This window comes from Myxocyprinus asiaticus, chromosome 36 (assembly GCF_019703515.2).
Source record: "Myxocyprinus asiaticus isolate MX2 ecotype Aquarium Trade chromosome 36, UBuf_Myxa_2, whole genome shotgun sequence".
Lineage (NCBI taxonomy): Eukaryota > Metazoa > Chordata > Actinopteri > Cypriniformes > Catostomidae > Myxocyprinus > Myxocyprinus asiaticus.
Window position 1 is genome coordinate 5,513,430 of NC_059379.1, and position 17,115 is coordinate 5,530,544.

General features: G+C 38.1%; 1 protein-coding gene across 15 annotated transcripts in view; it reads left to right on the top strand.

Moving 5' to 3' along the window:
* Nucleotides 1-334: 334 nt before the first annotated feature.
* Nucleotides 335-17,115, top strand: part of LOC127427315 (janus kinase and microtubule-interacting protein 3-like) — a 65,356-nt gene continuing 48,575 nt past the window's right edge. For 13 of the 15 annotated variants that reach the window (XM_051674851.1, XM_051674852.1, XM_051674849.1 and 10 more), the window contains exons 1-2: nt 436-799; nt 10,703-10,941. In XM_051674851.1, the coding sequence (XP_051530811.1) occupies nt 10,807-10,941 (135 nt within the window). In that variant the 5' untranslated portion in view covers nt 436-799; nt 10,703-10,806. Of the gene's footprint in view, nt 800-10,702; nt 10,942-17,115 lie in introns of those variants that run through there. The other 2 variants (XM_051674846.1, XM_051674860.1) reach the window with 2 other exon arrangements.

Below are 17,115 nucleotides of genomic sequence, written 5' to 3' on the forward strand. Positions count from 1 at the left end.
AAGCAATGCTTAGGGTGAGACTTCTAGCTGATACATAGAGGAAGATTTATTTAGTTGTTAGTTCACATTTCACTCCTTCTCCGTAAATGCATGGGGTGGGTAGTGACATTATGTGATAGAGATGCAGTTGCAGTACATTGACCAGCGGGTGGCTACAATAGCTGCAAGCATTCTGTCTTTAAGTGTACCCCTCTCTCTCTCTCTCTCTCTCTCTCTCTCTCTCTCTCTCTCACACACACACACACACACACACAACTCGGGATAAAAGCCAGGCATACAACACATCCAGCAAAACTGCCAAATCCTAGTGTGTGTGCGCATGCCTGCGCATATGTGTGTGTGCTCTATGCATGCGACTGTCTCTATTCCTGATGATGCCACCACCCCCCCCCACCCCGCCGGCATCATCCTTGCTCTCTAGCAGGGATGGGGACGGAGTGTTTATGGTGAGTGCTTTAAGCAGCTCTCTCTGTACCTTCAAAATATCTCCTCTAAAAATCCATAGTTCCCACATTTCCTCCATTTTTCATTTGTTATTTCCATTTGGAGCTATTTCTGGTGATACAACATTACCGGCTCCTGCATTACTGAGGATCCAGGCATCTGCGCATATTGCAAGCAGCCCTGCTATTCTGTGGATTCAAGCATCTTCTTGCATGGAATTCAGGGCATGACAACATGCATCACTTGTCGTTTCAGAGCATGTGCTACGACTCATACGGAATGATGGAGGACCAACAGCTTCCCGGATAAAACCTGCAGACTAAAAGAACATCACATCTCAAATCATGCATTTAAGGTTAGTTGCAATCTTTATGCAATGAATTCTATTCAAATCAAGGCTTGCTGTCCTCATCTTTTTGATTCAACCAGGGAGACATCAAATGTGTGATATGTTTTAGACTTGTGTGATTACAAGATAACGATCCTGAGCTTGGCCTGCTGGGATGTTTGTCAGAGCTGTCAATACGAGCTGCAGAATACCGGTGCGAAGGGGAAATGTTGATCAAATGATGCTGGTAGCAGTTGCAGCCTCACTTACGCAGGATGTTATAATGTCCACAGGCTGTCATGTGCCCACTGGGACATTTGTTGAAATGTTCCCGGAGGGCCATCTGCAATACACACACAGACTATTTCTGCTAGTCTATTTTCTTCTGATGCCTGGCAGAGAATCACAGCACAGGTTGCATAGGTTGTTTTCAATTTGCAGGCAACAAATGACCAAATGTTCTGTTCTTTGAACATGCACTTTTTGGAAGTTTTTAGATTCTGTAGGAAATTTGGTAGTATAAATGTACACGGGATGGGTTAGTGTGCCCGCGTACCTCCACCATTATATGTAAGAAACAGTGTGAGCTAGGAATTAAATTAAACTGTCCTCATTCTACATTATTTTGTAAGGAAATTTATAATGGAATTAGTCGCATTTGACAACCATTATAAGCAAGATAAATAACAAATAACTAGATTATTTGTCTGAATAAAATTCTCCATCATTAAAATCGTAATACAATGTCTTGTTGTATCTGCTCACAATTTCTATTGTAAGGAATTAGCTTTAATAAGGGAATTATGTTTAATTCTCTTATTGGAGTAATATTATTCTCATGGCTTATTGAAAATAATATTACACATATTTAGGTACAGCTTTGAAGTGAAATCTTTTAAAAACAGGGATGAGATTATTTATCAGAATATACCACAGTCAAATTATCTTTGAATACAGACAAACTTTATTGCTATTCTAAACATAAAACTAATCTAACACATACAACATGAAACAGGTTGGTGAGTAGTGACTGAATGTGAAATAAATGATCAATACAGAGAAAATGAACTTTATGGGGTCTGTTGAAAGTGCCTTAAGAACCATTTATCCTTCTCTGAGTATAAATCGATTTGCAATCAGATTACCCAAAGTATTTAACTAATCCACCAGCACTGTGAGCAAAAGTCTGGAGATGTACTTGCGTGACATTGCGTTGCATTTCCTTGTGTTGCTTGGTTTCGTTCCATCGATGTTTTGGACACTGTAATGATCGTTGATAGTTGTTGTCTCGATGGATGATGAAGTGGGCTTTGAAGCGAGGCCTTCGACAAGGAAGACTCGCGACTCCCTTTAGGTGTGTGAACCATAAAGCAGAGAGTGAGAGGCTTCCTCGGGACGAGTCCCGAGTTTTCCTTGGACACTACATGGCACGGAGGCAGCGGAGCTGAAGAGCAAGAGAGCCGAAGAAAAGGAGACCACGAGGGAGTTCAAGAAAGTATTGCAAGAGAGTGTTCTAAGAGAGAAGAGGATGTTTTTCCTGGGTAGGGAAGTTTGAACTGAAATTGGCCACACCCCAAAGATGTCCTGAGCCAATCAGAAGTGGCTTTTCAGAGTCACATGGTCGACTGGTCTGTCTTTTTCAAAGTTGATTTACAGTGCTTTGTGTGGAGGATGACTTCCCGCTCAAAAATAGTGCATGTTTAATCATGAACTTTTATATCTTGAAAACGGTGCAAGAGACATGACATTCGTTGTCATCAACATTCTCTACGTAAACAAGCAAGCATTTACATACTAAATGTGACATACTTTCATGACTATTATACATGTAATTAACAAAACATGAAAATCCCGGATTACAAATCATACTGGTTAATTCATTGGTTTTACAACATGGATAATACATTACACATTATGAGAAACCTGACTGTCGGGGATATCAGTTTATGCTTTTAATAGTTACCATTCTTAGTACAATGATATGAATAAATACAAGATTGAGGATTATAATCATCAATTTGTCAGTTATAAGTGATTACAGTGATTTTAGTTGCTGTTTGCAGAATAATGAGGATCTCATGACTAATTATCATCCAGAATAAAGAGTCATAAAATTGCCGTCAGGAGGATCTCACAAGGGAACCTTTCAAAGAAAACCTGCTTTTGCTCTGTGTGGAAGTTCAGAAGGTCATGCTGAGGGGCTTTGGGACTGTCTTCGACGAGTCTCCGTTTCCTGATATGGCCGCAGATTTATGCATTAAGGTCACAAGGTGTTACTTGGCTATTTTGTCTTACAGAGGGTTTAAGTTTGTGGAACAAAGAAGGGTAGTCTTATTGGTCAGCTCTGTCATTACAAACCCCAGTTTGAGATTAAGCAGGCATGGGAGAGATGGTCTCCTTCAGAAATTTAGGCGCATGGATTCATTTTTATGACTCTCTAATGGCTCAGTGGGGGATCTCTCTGATCTGTGGAATGTGGTGTTGTGTTCAATTGATGGCTTCGTTCATGGATAATCCTACAATTCACATCCCTGTTGGTGCAGCTAACCGTGTAATTGATAACTGTATGTTCAAAGCAACAACAAGTGATGCCTACGTTGTGTTGCTAATAGACACATAATGGAAAGAAGACACAAGATATTGATTGGATTGTCACTCCAAATGCAGACAGGATACAAGGGATGTCATCATAAACTATTATAACTATTATAATAACAAATGAGAAATTTGTGTCTTACCTTAATTTGTATGGCATCTCTTCTCATGCAGAAGAGAGTCATGTTTTTTTATAAGAAACATAATTTAAAGTAATTTTTTCGATATTTAAATACTTTCTCCTACCCTAGGTTAATGTGCAAATACAACTATAAGTAAGCCATTTGCAGGTTGATTCCCTCAAAAAGTATAAACATTGTAGCTTGGCGATATAAAAAATATTCCTATGTTTGTTTGAGCATCCCGACAAACTTGACATAGCAAAATTGGCTCAACCAATGGCATGAGTTTGGGGGCAGGACTATCTATTCGGCTGACAAATGGAAGCCAAGGGGAGTTTTCAAGAAACCATAATTTTTACAATTCCATTTGGAGATGTTAGTTACGCAGAAATAACAAACTATACCTTTAATTAATGTGAAATAATGCACTCATGATGCTGAATGGGAGTCTAAGATGTAAAAATGATTGTATACAATTATACAAATCCCATTTAGGTCAGAAGCCTTTATAAATGCTCAATCTTCCTTTATGATTCACATGCATTCGTAATTATCGTAAATTTCGTACTCGGTGGTCGCACATGAATGCCCTCTCAAGTCATAATTACGACTGGGAAACTCTGAGATTCCACTTGGAGGAGGAGAGTACAGTTTCAGTAGTGAATAATGGTTTTTATTCATTTTTCTAAATGCATCTACCGTCATAAGTAGTTGCTGTGATGAGAGACACCGGATCTAATTGCAGGCTTTTAATGAAGATGACGATAGTAATACAAATAAACCTGAACTCAGGAAATCAAACAAGAACTGACAAAGAGGGAACAAAACTAGAGGGTATTTTATACAAGCAGGAGTAAATGAGGGAATGGAGAACAGGTGAGGATGATAGATGGCTGTGATGAGGGCAGTGCACCGTGGGAAATGTAGTTCATGGAAAACAGAGGGCAGAAGACAAAAACTATATCAAAATAAGAGTCCTTGGAAACATAACATTGACACACTGTGACATAACCCCTCCCCCCCCCCCTTAAGGAACCGGAGGTGGAGCGGGGATTTGAGACTCAGGAGGTTGAGATAGTGGCGGAGCGGGCTGAACCTTAGGAGGTGGAGTATCAGGGGGTGAGGGCGGAGCCATGGAAGATTCTGAGGGTGGAGCCGAGAGACTTGAAGGCAGGTGGAGCCAGGAGAGGCCAGAGGGGCGGAGCCATGAAGGGCGGAGCCGTGGAAGACTCTGAGGGCGGAGCCGTGGAAGACCTGAGGACACTGACCTCTGTGGTCGTGAGCACTGGCAGAGACTGGGGAACGATCTCCGTGGTCGTGAGCACTGGCAGCAACTGGGGAGCAGGAGCCTTTCTCCTCCTCCGCTTCCGGACTACCATGTGCACAGCTGTGGGAGGCTTGAAGGGTGGAGCCGTGGTGGCCCCCCTGAAAATTCCACTAGGGCTGAAACAGGCATGGGCGCTGGCTCGTTGGCCGTGGCAGGTGTGGGAGGCTTAGAGCAAGGAGCCTTGGATGCAGGTTTTGGCAGTGGTTCCTGCCATAATCCACTGTGTAAGGGGAACCGCAAAGTTACAGAGCCTTCTCCACAAACTCACAGAGTCTCCAGTACGGTCAGCCGGAGGTATCAGTTCCTTCAGTGCACTATTCAGACTGGTCTGGAAGAAAACCACCAGAGAGTGGTAAGGATAGTGCACTAAATTCACTAGTTCTTAAAAAAAAAAAATCACAGACATGATCTTCCACTGGACGGTCCCCTTGTCTGAGGAGGAGAATTTGGACAGCCGCTAGATCCATATTGGGTCAATTCTTCTGTCATAGGTAGTTGCTGAGATGAGACGGGAGATGCTGGATCTAATTGCAGGCTTTTAATGAAGATTATGATAGTAATACAAATAAACGTGAACTCAGGAAACAACAAACAAGAAATGAACTCATGTAGCAACAAACAAGAACCGACAAAGAGGGAAAAAACTGAGGGTATTTATACAAGCAGGCATAAATGAGGGAATGGAGAACAGGTGAGGATGATGGGGAAGAGATGGCTGTGATGAGGGCAGTGCACCGTGGGAAATGTAGTTCATGGAAAACAGAGGGCAGAAGACAAAAACTAAATCAAAATAAGAATCCTTGGAAACATAATGGTGACACACTGTGACAGCTACCATATTATTGCTTGTCTTTTCAGTCATGTACATTTACATATATCAGTACCTATTTGATAACTGTAGATTTTTACAAAGAGAAAATAGCATGTATTTGACAAAAATTCCTTAATCGTTCCCCAATAATTGTGCATGAATGAACATGGCGTCATCCATGTTTCCGACAACAAAGCACTTAAAAGAGACCTGCTCGTAATTACGACTTCAGAAGTGAGCAGCATATTTCCAATAACACGTGAAGGCAGCATAACATTTTGAGACCAGCTACACCTTTTTTTCTCATTCATTTTAGAACATAATGCATAAAGTGTGCTGAGTCACTGTAATTCAGTCAGATTGGAGGCTTCATGTTCCAGCTTAATACTATGGAAGTAGGATTACCCCAACTACATGTTGAAGTGTTGTCCCATGGAAATACTGAATCCCTGGAAACCAGTGAAGGGGGGCTTTTATGCCTGAAAGGATCTCTTTGTAAAGTGGCTTTAAAAGAGATGTGTAGCACTCTGCTTTCTCTGTATTTTTCTTTCTTTGTCATTTGTTCAGAAGACTATGTTGAAATTCAGTTCATAGCAATTGCATAGAATTCACAGAATTTTCATTTTTCGGAGAACTATCCCTTTAGTCTTAGACTTCAACCAGTGACAGTGTTGAATTGTCATCATTGGTTTAAGCCAATGGGTAATCTATATCAAGGAAAGAGCTATTGATATTTATGCAAGTTTGATTCTTTGATAAGAGCTTAGTAAGGGTTCTAGCAAGACAGACATATGTGAGCTGTACTTCAAACCTGTCAGTAAAGCTACTGTACATACGAAAAGTGCTTTTGTCTTACCTAATGATCCAGGTAATGCATTCAGAGCAATAGGGCAAGACTGAAGGGTGTCTTTCATCATTTAAGTGAGATTCTTGTAAAGAGAGAAGCAACTTCAGTACACATACTTGCTTTCGTTATCTATCACACTTTGACAAGGACCATGCTAATGGAAATATGAACTACAGTACATAACTACAGTATGGATATCTAAAGAGCTGGGTGGCCAATATCTGACACAAAGCAGATTGTGACGAGGAGGAGGGCGTGGCGTGAGGGTGCACGGCCAGCGCTGAATCAGATGATCAGCGGGAGAGCAAGATAAAGGGGGTGGGACACATTCAAGTATTTTAAATGTCATAAATTTCAACATTTTATCAATAACAAAATTTGTTGCATTTTTTTATGCATCATTTTATGCCTCTAATTGTTTTCTTTTTTTCAGCTGTAAAAGGCTGCTTAATGCATGTAGATTTAAAGAGAAGTGTAGATTTTGTTTTGGCAGTTGTTATTGTAGGTTGACGGGGCAACGTGTCAACCCAACCCCTAAAAAAAGTTGTTGTTTAAAAGCATCGATGTAGTTAGCTACTTTTAGTTAGCAGCTCGTAGTGTTGCTAACTACTTTTTCAAAAGAGTAGCTTGACTGAAGCTGAACAACTTTAAGTTATGAGTAGCTTGTAGCTTGGGAGCTACAGTTTCAAATCTTCCCCAACACTGCTAACTGTAATAACTATATATAGGCCTTGCATGGAGCCACAAAGTTCATAAGTGCAAGCAATAAACTGAAACTCCTCAAGGCAATCCAAGAGCTCCCTTATAATTGAGCAGGGAGAGATACTTGCCTGTCTACTGTACTTGCAAAATGCATCTCTGATTACATCTTCAATACAAATGTGTTATACTGAGTGCTCTTAAAGCAAATGGGGTACCTTGTTTGAAATAATTAATTAAGTGCTCACATATCTGTACAGTAATTATAATTGCCCTTTTGTAATTGTGAAAGTCGCTTAAATAAACTTAAATGCTTCAGTGCTTCTTTCACAGTCAATAGTGAGATAGGGTTTGTGCTGTATTTTGTCATTTTCACACTGGGTCATCTATGAAACACAATGACAGTGGAAAACTTTGGAGTGAAATCCTGAACAAGCCAGTCAAAATGTTGTAAGAGTCCTCTCATCTTTTAGAGACAATCTGTAGTCTGCTGCAATGATCTGTCAGCCTTACAGCTGGGGGAATGGTAGGCTACTGCAGAGATTAGATGCTGATTTGTAATTTGTCAAAGTATTAAATATTTCCAATTCTGCCGAGGAGAGATAAACTTGTCTAGACAGATGGTTCCTCTCTGGAATCCAGACTGCTCTACCTGCATGCATAGACATTTTTTTTTTTTTCACCCAATTTGGAATGCCCAATTCCCAGTGCGCTTTTAAGTCCTTGTGGTCGCGTAGTGATTCGCCTCAATCCGGGTGGCGGAGGACGAATCCCAGTTGCCTCCGCGTCTGAGACCATCAACCCCTGCATCTTATCACGTGGCTTGTTGAGCGCCTTGCCACAGAGACATAGCGTGTGTGGAGGCTTCACGCCATCCACCGCGGCATCTGTACTCAACTCACCACGCGCCCCACCAAGAACGAACCACATTATAGCGACAACGAGGAGGTTACCCCATGTGACTCTACCCTCCCTAGCAACCGGGCCAATTTGGTTGCTTAGGAGACCTGGCTGGAGTCACTCAGCACGCCCTAGGATTTGAACTAGCGAACTCCAGGGGTGGTAGCCAGCGTCTTTTACCACTGAGCTACCCAGGCCCCCCAATGCATAGACATTTTTTATATAATGCTCAACATGTGATGTGTCCATATTGCACAGTTTTGTTGCTTTATTACCTGGTGTTTTTAAGTTGTATAGATAAAGTTAAAATTAATGTGGATTGCATAGCTCAGATAATTTGTTTTTTGAAGAATTTGATAAGCTGACTGTTGGTATATTGGAAAATCTGAGCACAGTTTGATATTTTTTTCTGAAACTCTAGAGGAGATGCATGTGAGATGTCTTTGTATTTTTATCTGGATAAACTTTTCGAGAAGCAGAAGACTTCAACAAAAGCCTCCATTTAATCTTATTTGCTCTCTAAGATAAAAAAAAAAAAAATATATATATATATATATATATATATAGATAGATAGATATTAAAGATATAATCGAGGCAGGAGACTTCAACAAGAGTCTCCATTTGATCTCCATAAACAACCCCATTTAATTTGGTTTGTCTAGGAGAAACAAATTAGACGTTCAAGCGATCAAATTTGAGATGATTTATTGATTTAATCGGAGTCAGGTAGTCTGATCAGAAATTGATCCTTTATTGAGGTGGATGAGTTAGATACCAAATGCAATTGTATGATATATCTAATTTGTTTAAACCACTATTACAAAACTTTCATCAATAATTAACCAGTGATTAAATTAATAAATTAATTAATCAGCGTTGGTCAACAGGGATTTACATTACAACTCTGCGTAATGCCACAGTGACTATTGCTGTGTTTACTGGTGCTTGGAAGCATTAGCGTTCCTGGTTCAAATGCACATCACGTTTGTGAAAATCTTTTTGTTCTGACAAGTCAGGATTTGAAAGTGAAAAGTCACGTCAGTTAAAAGCACACAATTACAGTTCAATTTTATCTGGCAGAAGAGACAATGATGTTAAGAATACATAACCATGACACCATAAAATTATTGCTGAAATCTTTGCGGAAACAACCTCATCTAAAGTAACTGGAATGGGACATGAGCTACTTGTGTGTGTGTGTGTGTGTGTGTGTGTGTGTGTATATATATATATATATATATATATATATATATATATATTAAAAACATTTATGTACATGTGTGTTAAGAATGGAATACTATCTTACATCTTACTGAATACTCTACGGGAAATACTGTAAATGGCCAGCTAGTTTTTAAAAATTGTATGTGAAACGTTTCAAGCTGTAATATATTACCATGTTGTCGCATGACCTCTTTAAGTGCATGTTCAATTCAGTGAGTCGGGTCTAGTTATCATCTTGGAAATAATTTTTATGTATATTTTTAATCCAATTTTGTGTAAAAATTTCTTAGCATTTGGCAGTCCAATCAAGTAATGAGTCACAAAGAGATGTTAAAAATTACGGTTGCTATTATTTCTGGTTCATTCATCACACTGGAAATGGAAAGTCAAGTCAAGCACATAGTAATACACTGTACATTTTGGCAAATGTAGTAAATCATTTTGCTTACTGTGCACATATTGCATCATGTGCACAGCTGAAATAGTAAGAGTATTATGGCAGTATGCTATTAGAGAACTACCAAAAAAAAAGGCAACAAAAATATACTTTGCAACCTTTTTTGAGGTTTAAATTTATGACTACTGCATCTGGAGAATGTGATTAATATTTATGTAAAACTATACGGCTCTGAATGTTTGCCACTGACATGCATGTAATTCATCAAATTAGCAGTATCACATGATTAGCTACTTGTAGAAAATGATCCGCCTACAAAGTATCCCTCTCGCTCACTATGTTTATTCTTTCTCACGGAGCGTCTCTGCACCTGTTCATTGACTTCATCATCATCTGCCTTTATGTCAGCAGTTTTATCTGGCAGAAAACACAGTCACTCATTATATATTCAGAGTTAAATATGACCGAGTCTTTGTTTTGAGAGCTGTGACTTCATAAATTTATGGCACAATACCACTGTGTATTCCATTTCCTCTAGTCTTAAAGGTGAAATGAGTCATTTTTTTTTTCAGTGTTAAAAGCTTGTATGATCCCAGCTTAATATGCAGAGACAACTAAAAGTAAGCCATTCATAGGCTGAGTTTCCCCTAGATGTTTGTTGGAGCATCACGACCAGCCAGATACAGCAACATTTGCCCAACCAATGGTGTAAGTTTGGGGCAGGACAATCTGTTTGTCCGACCATTGGAAGATAGGGGGGAAATTTTGGGAAACCATTTTTTCAATTATTTTGACCTAATTATTATTATTTATAAAAAAAAATGTGCCATTCCTTTGTGACATAAAGGTGTGTATTTGTCGAACCATTTCATGTTTTTTTTTTAATTTCATTTGTATTTCGGCCTGAATTAACGGTTAATGCGACAATTCAAATTGAAATTGAAATTAAAAACGGTAATTTTCCTCAATGACGCTGTGAGACGTTTATGTTTCTCTGTGAATTTCAGGTGGGTGGAAGGATGTAGCTGAGGAACAAACGGACCAGAATCTAGACCAATCACAAACTAGGGTCATCCCTGAAAGGGGTGTGGCCTTTGGACTACTGCCCAACATGTCCAAGAAAGCATCCACTGGGCGGGGCAAAGGGGAGCGGCTTGACGCCATGGCAGCCCTGCAAGCAGCCAATGAGGAGCTGAGGGCCAAACTCACGGAAATCCAAATTGAACTGCAGCAGGAGAAGTGCAAGGTTTTATTCTAGAGCTACTTTCTGTTTGTGCTTTGGCTTCCCTGAGGTTGAAAACACACAAAAGTGTCTTTTTTTTTTTTTTTACTGCAGTTCAAATGTATTAGGCTACTTTGCTGCTATATTATATGGTTTGATTGCATTCTGGTATTAAATGGTTTCATTACATTTGGTCTGGAAAGGGTTGCTCAGCTGCGGCAATTTAAAATGTCTGGTTAAAAGACATTTTCAGCTAAGGTTAAGTTAAGCCCTTTATTCTTTAACTACAGCAAATAATTTCAACAGTTTGTAAACAAACAAAAAACCATGTTGATTGAAATACATTTACAATTGGGGCGCGTTGCCCAGTAGACTTCCATTGTAAGTACATATATGTAAATGTGTCTTTTTGTGTACGGCTGTATAACTGAAAGATTTATTTACTTTAGAATTCAGTCTCTGATAGTCATCTTGATTTGGTGCATTTTCACAAAAATTGCTTTTAATTCCTGTCCTGTATTATGTATGTGGCTCATACAAGAGTCCAGTCAAAGTAGGTTTATAAAGAATAATTAATGGTAGCCAATATTATATAAATTAAGATATATCCAATAGGAATCTGATCTGCAAAATTTAGTCAAAGTGGAGATTCTTGCTGTGTATGAATCCTGAGAAAAAGGCAGTATATGGTGGTAGGAGGGTATCAGAACAATACCAATAATTGTGTAACATGCTACTAAGATGCCTTTATTTAGTATTGATGTATGTTTTACTACCAGTGAGATCCTACAAACATCTAAGTATGGTTCGGCGATTGGTTAAAAGAGTGCTTGAAAGTAAATCGATTTCTTTTTTCTTTTTTTTTTCTTTTTTAAACATGATGATAAATTTCTACCAATAAATACATATTAAATGTTGCTTGGTTATGTCTAAAACTTACTGGAATTTGTTATATTATAAAAACTGCCTTTTAAGTCATCAACTGACTTTTAATTTTTGTTTCGTTGATTAACATACTGTATAATTTAGCAACTTGTTTAAAAACTGAAAATCTGGCCTCCCGATTAGATGCATTTGTTTTGGAATTTATAGCATTTAGACTAATAAAGGAACCCTAAAGAGAAAATTACACTTTGATTAAGCGTTGGCCTAAACTAAAATGAGCAAAGCTTTACGAAGTATTATGAACAGGCAGTTTACACTGCAGACGTGAGATTCAACGAAAGCAGCACTGATGAAATTTACTCGCTCAAATCCTGGCATACTGAACTGAAGTTTGGCGCAATTTTCCTTAATGGCAATGTCATGAGCCTCTTTGGGCTGGATTGGGCTTTTGATTATTCATGTGTGGTGTTAGCTGCTTTATGGGTTCATTAGCATTAGGAAACATCGGCAAATCGGAGTGGTAAAACTATAGGCATTCTGTGACTGACAGCTGGTCAGCAGGTAATGGTTTAACTTAGTCCATTACTTTCATGTCTTGTTTGTCTCTAGGGGTTTCTCAAAGGGAGAGGATGGTTCTTCAGAGCTGTGAGAGTATTGTAACCATCCATTTCATGTCCTGATGATTGACAGAAGAGGTGTGAGGCTCTGTTCACTGTCAGTATGAACACTTAATTTGATTCGATAGAGCTAGCAGAGAGTCCAACACAACTTACTAATGTCTCAGTTATTCCGTTATGACACTGAACACTTTACATTTTCGTAGATGAATAAAACAAAAGGATAAGCTTAAGGATGATGTGTGAAATTGTTTCAGTATTAAAATACTTTCTCCTATCCCAGCTTGAAGGTATAATTCACCCAAATATGAAAACAAATAAATAAAAAAATCTGTCATTATTTACTTACCATCATGTCGCTCCAAACCAGTATGCTGTTATTTTGTGCACGAAACAAGTTGATATTTTAAAAGAATGTTTACACAGCTCTTTTTCATTCAAAGGCAGTTAGTGATTACCACATTTTCAAACCACCATAGAAACACCATAGAATTAGTCCATATAACTGGTACACTAAATTCCAGGTCTTCTGAAGCCATACAATAGCATTGTGTGAGGAGCAGACCAAAATTTAAGTCATTATTCACTGATAATCTTCTAAAACCTTTTTGAAAACAGTCTCTTTTTTTGCTATTCTGTTTGGTGCCACTAGTGGCGCAGAAGTTACGTTTCACCTTTAAAAACTGTGATATTCGCATGCTCTTAAAGACAAAGTTTGCCTAAAAATGCTTGTATAACTTGTACAGTATGGCTTTCTTATTCATTCGTGAAACATAAGCAGTACAAATGGCGGTGCAAATTGTTTTAAAGCCATTCTTGCATAAACTGTCGCATTCTTAACTCAAGAATGGTTTTATAAGCGATTTGTTTGCTTTTGTTTCATAAATTAGGAATTTGTATCTGAATACAGTATGACTGCAATTACAAAGTGATAATCATGCAGCAGTTTGTTTGCATGTATGTGTGATTTATGCAACCTGGTCTCTTAGAATCACATTGCTGTACCTTCATTTTTGCAACATTATTTTTTTACATGGCTCGACGTACTGTATGTTGTTGAAATGAAGGCACTAGAGGCACTAAAACAACTATGACTTATTCAATTTCACACAAATCATGAGTAAAACGGTAGATAATCAGTTCATAAAGACTTTCTTTTGCCCTGTTCAATGCTATATCATGAAATCCAAGCATTTTTACTATAGCGCATGACTTTTAAGGTAATATATACTTAGCAGATGCTATCTGCACCCTGGTGCAATTAATGGTATATGCTATTTACACCCCAGTGCAAATAGTAATTATTTGCACCCATATTTAAATCCAAACATACAGTATATGGGCATCACTTTAGTGTGTTTATTGTGTTTATTCAGAGTCCCACAGACACTACATTAACCCCTACCCCTAAACCTAACCTTATCCTTACCTTAGAAGAAATAACCTTGGTTTTACTACAGTAACCATAGTTTCACCATGGTTACTATATTACTATATTATAGAAAGTTATTGCATTTTAATAAAAGGTTAGAAAGACATTGTAAATATTTTTTACTTGCAATAACATGCATGAATAAAATAAATCGTGCACAATAAGACCAGGATTATGCATTAAGAAAGCAAGTAGGGCCAATTTTGAATTCATATTCACTTAAAAGTATGCTCTATACTCTGTATTTATACAGCATATCATAGAGGATTTTAATGTATGTTGCTGTTTGACCCTTTTATTATCTGAATGATGTAAATGAGCCATTAGGGAAACCATCATTACTCTAATTAATCCCAATAGTGTCAGTCTTAGTTATATTAATGCTGCCATTAAGAAAATGTCAAATTTGAATACTGTAAGTGCTATCAAACAATGAACAGTATAGTAGATAGATTATTGAGGTTCAGTTATCTGATCGTGATTATGGTGTATATATACTGTAAGAGTAGCTTGAAATCAGTTCAGTGCATTGCATACTGTATTTAGCTGTACTGTACCTACAGGACTTCAGGTCATTTCAATTGTCATTCTGCTGTGTTGGTTACATGAAGGACGACTTCTTCGGTTGTCCTTGGTGTTGTACGGTTTAGTATGATCTTTGGTTTAAAGTAAATTATCTGGAATAATGCGTTCTCTGCCTGTGCAAATCTGGCAGTAATGGGAGAGTTGTATTGTAATATTCTGACTCTTGGAAAAATATGGGGACAGGGTTAGTTTTGTCAAATGGACAAAGGCGGATCTTGAGCACTGCCTTGCCTGTGAAAAATGTCTGATGTCTTAAAGAATCATGTTAGACTAACATAGCGCCAGAGAGACATTGGAGGGAAAGACACAGATCATTTTAAAGAACTGTGTGTGAAATTAATTTAAAGGAATAGTTCGCCAAAAATAAAAGTTATTTTCTCCATATACAGAGCTATTGTATATCTTGAGAAGAACTGAAATATAATGCAAATATAAGTCATCTGTACAACATATAGGCTATGAAGTTTCTTTTTTGTATTTATTTTTTTATAAATGTGAATAAATAAAGGTCAATTTGTAATTTTAACATAATTTGTACTTCAGACCTTTTTTTTTTTTTTTTTTTTTGAACAAGAATCATCGAAAATTGAAGAATTTACACATAGAGCCACATTGAGAGCCCCATATCTCTAGGATTTAACGATATAGGGCCTTACAAATTAAGATACAAAAAGGAGAGTTTGTTCAGAACCAGTGTTTCAAAGGATATTAAGATATCTTTAATACTTCTGGAGTTTTAGGTGCTGCAACTTTGGAAAAATAGCTCAAAAAAGCGTTTTTTGACACCATTGGTATAGAATGCAACAAAGGTGCTGAAGTCTGCTAATTTTAGTAACAGATCTGTCTCTGTGTAAAAAATAAAATAATGCTGCTGCCACCTTTCTATGTTTTTTTTTTTTAAACCTGTAGTTTTGCTCCAAAATCATAAGCAATTTTTTTTATCCCCCTCTACAAAATAATAAATTACTTATTAAATACTGATCCATGGCATTTAATATTTAAGCTTTCATCATAATTTATGTTTTTCTTTGACCAGTAAAAAAATAAAAAGCAAAACTTTGAGCTGGGTACCTCTGGTTGAGTTGACGTGGAATGACCAAGCATTAAGGTTTGGAATGACATGAGGATGAGTAAATTATGACAGAATTTGAATGTTTGGGTGAACTCTTCCTTTAAGACACTGTAAGCCACTGAAATAGCTTCAGCTGGAATCTTCAAATCAAGTGCTCTTTTATGAACACTACTTTACCAATGCGCTAGAAACATAAAACAGTCACTTAGCATCAGATTCAGAGATTAGCCATGTTCGAAAAAGCTAGCTTTCAGGATGACTCTTGACGCACGCACCATGAAACTAAACATCTCATCTTCCCGAGTGCTGTGACATGTGAAAACTGTCTGAAATGCCTCACAGATGTGCTGTCGGACTGCTGCTAGCAGCTAGCATCAATGCAACTATTGTGATGACCTTCCTGAGACTGACAGTAAGAGGAGATGTAGGAGCTGTCTCTGCTGTTGTTAGGCCTGAATTAACAATACTCTTCATGTATGATGGACATGGATGGATTTGGTGTCTCACACGGCACGTCTCCAACTAATAGTGGCTTTAGGTTGTGCAATTGCTACTAGAATACTGTAAAATAGAAGAGAGAAGTTGGTTTTGATTGAGGATTAGAGGCATGTAGTCTAATTATCAGTAAAACTGGTGGACTGGTCACTATACCTTTTAAATTTAGTTTTGGAAGGTTTCAATCATATTCCCAGACCTGTGTTTCACCCACTCTCAGATCAAAATGTCAGAAGCAAGTCTGTCAGTGTAAAGGAACTCCTAGAAAAGGAAGTTTTTGATGTATTTCTTCAGCATTGTTTCTTCCAAACATCAAAGGCTGGCATAAAAGGCTAATGCATCCTAGTGCAACCCTGTCACTGCTGGACACAGCCCTCTGTGAATCCTCAAATGTTTTTAACGTGTTTTGCACATTATCTGGCTGTGATAAAGAGCACACATTTTATAGACTACAGTTTGTTTTGCTAACCTGCTCTATTGTTTTGGCAATGTATTATTTCACATTACTTTAATTAAAGGAATGTTTTGGCAAGTTAAGTTCAATACAAGTTAAGCTCTATTGACAGCATTTGTGGCAAAATGTCAATTAACACAGAATATATATATATATATATATATATATATAAAACATTGCAGCTACAGTAAGGCAGTTAAACGAAAGTCTGTGGTGGCCCTACATGATCATATGGCAAGTCAGCATGTTGTTTCCGAGAGTTCTGATACCCTAGGATTGGCCACATTATGCTGACTCACTGACAAGCGGCATCTCCTATCAGACATATTTGCATCGACTCCAGCATGTTTATCTTCCTCTGTGGTGCAGCCGGAAGCGTGTTGTATCAGTAGCGTGGGAGATCCAGGTTAAGATCTTGCATTGATACCAGAAGTTATTGTGCTTGCATAATTAGTGATAAGCGCAATTCAGAAGTTGCATTTTCCCCTCTAACATTATATTTTTACTCCACTGATGGTTAGGTTTAGGTTTGTGTTGGGGGGTACAGTTTATAAAAATATGCATTCCTCTTCACTGTATTACTCCTAGTACCTCTGAAAACAACTTGATTCACAGCTTTCTTTTGGCGCCCCTCTGTGGACATTACACCCCCAAATGG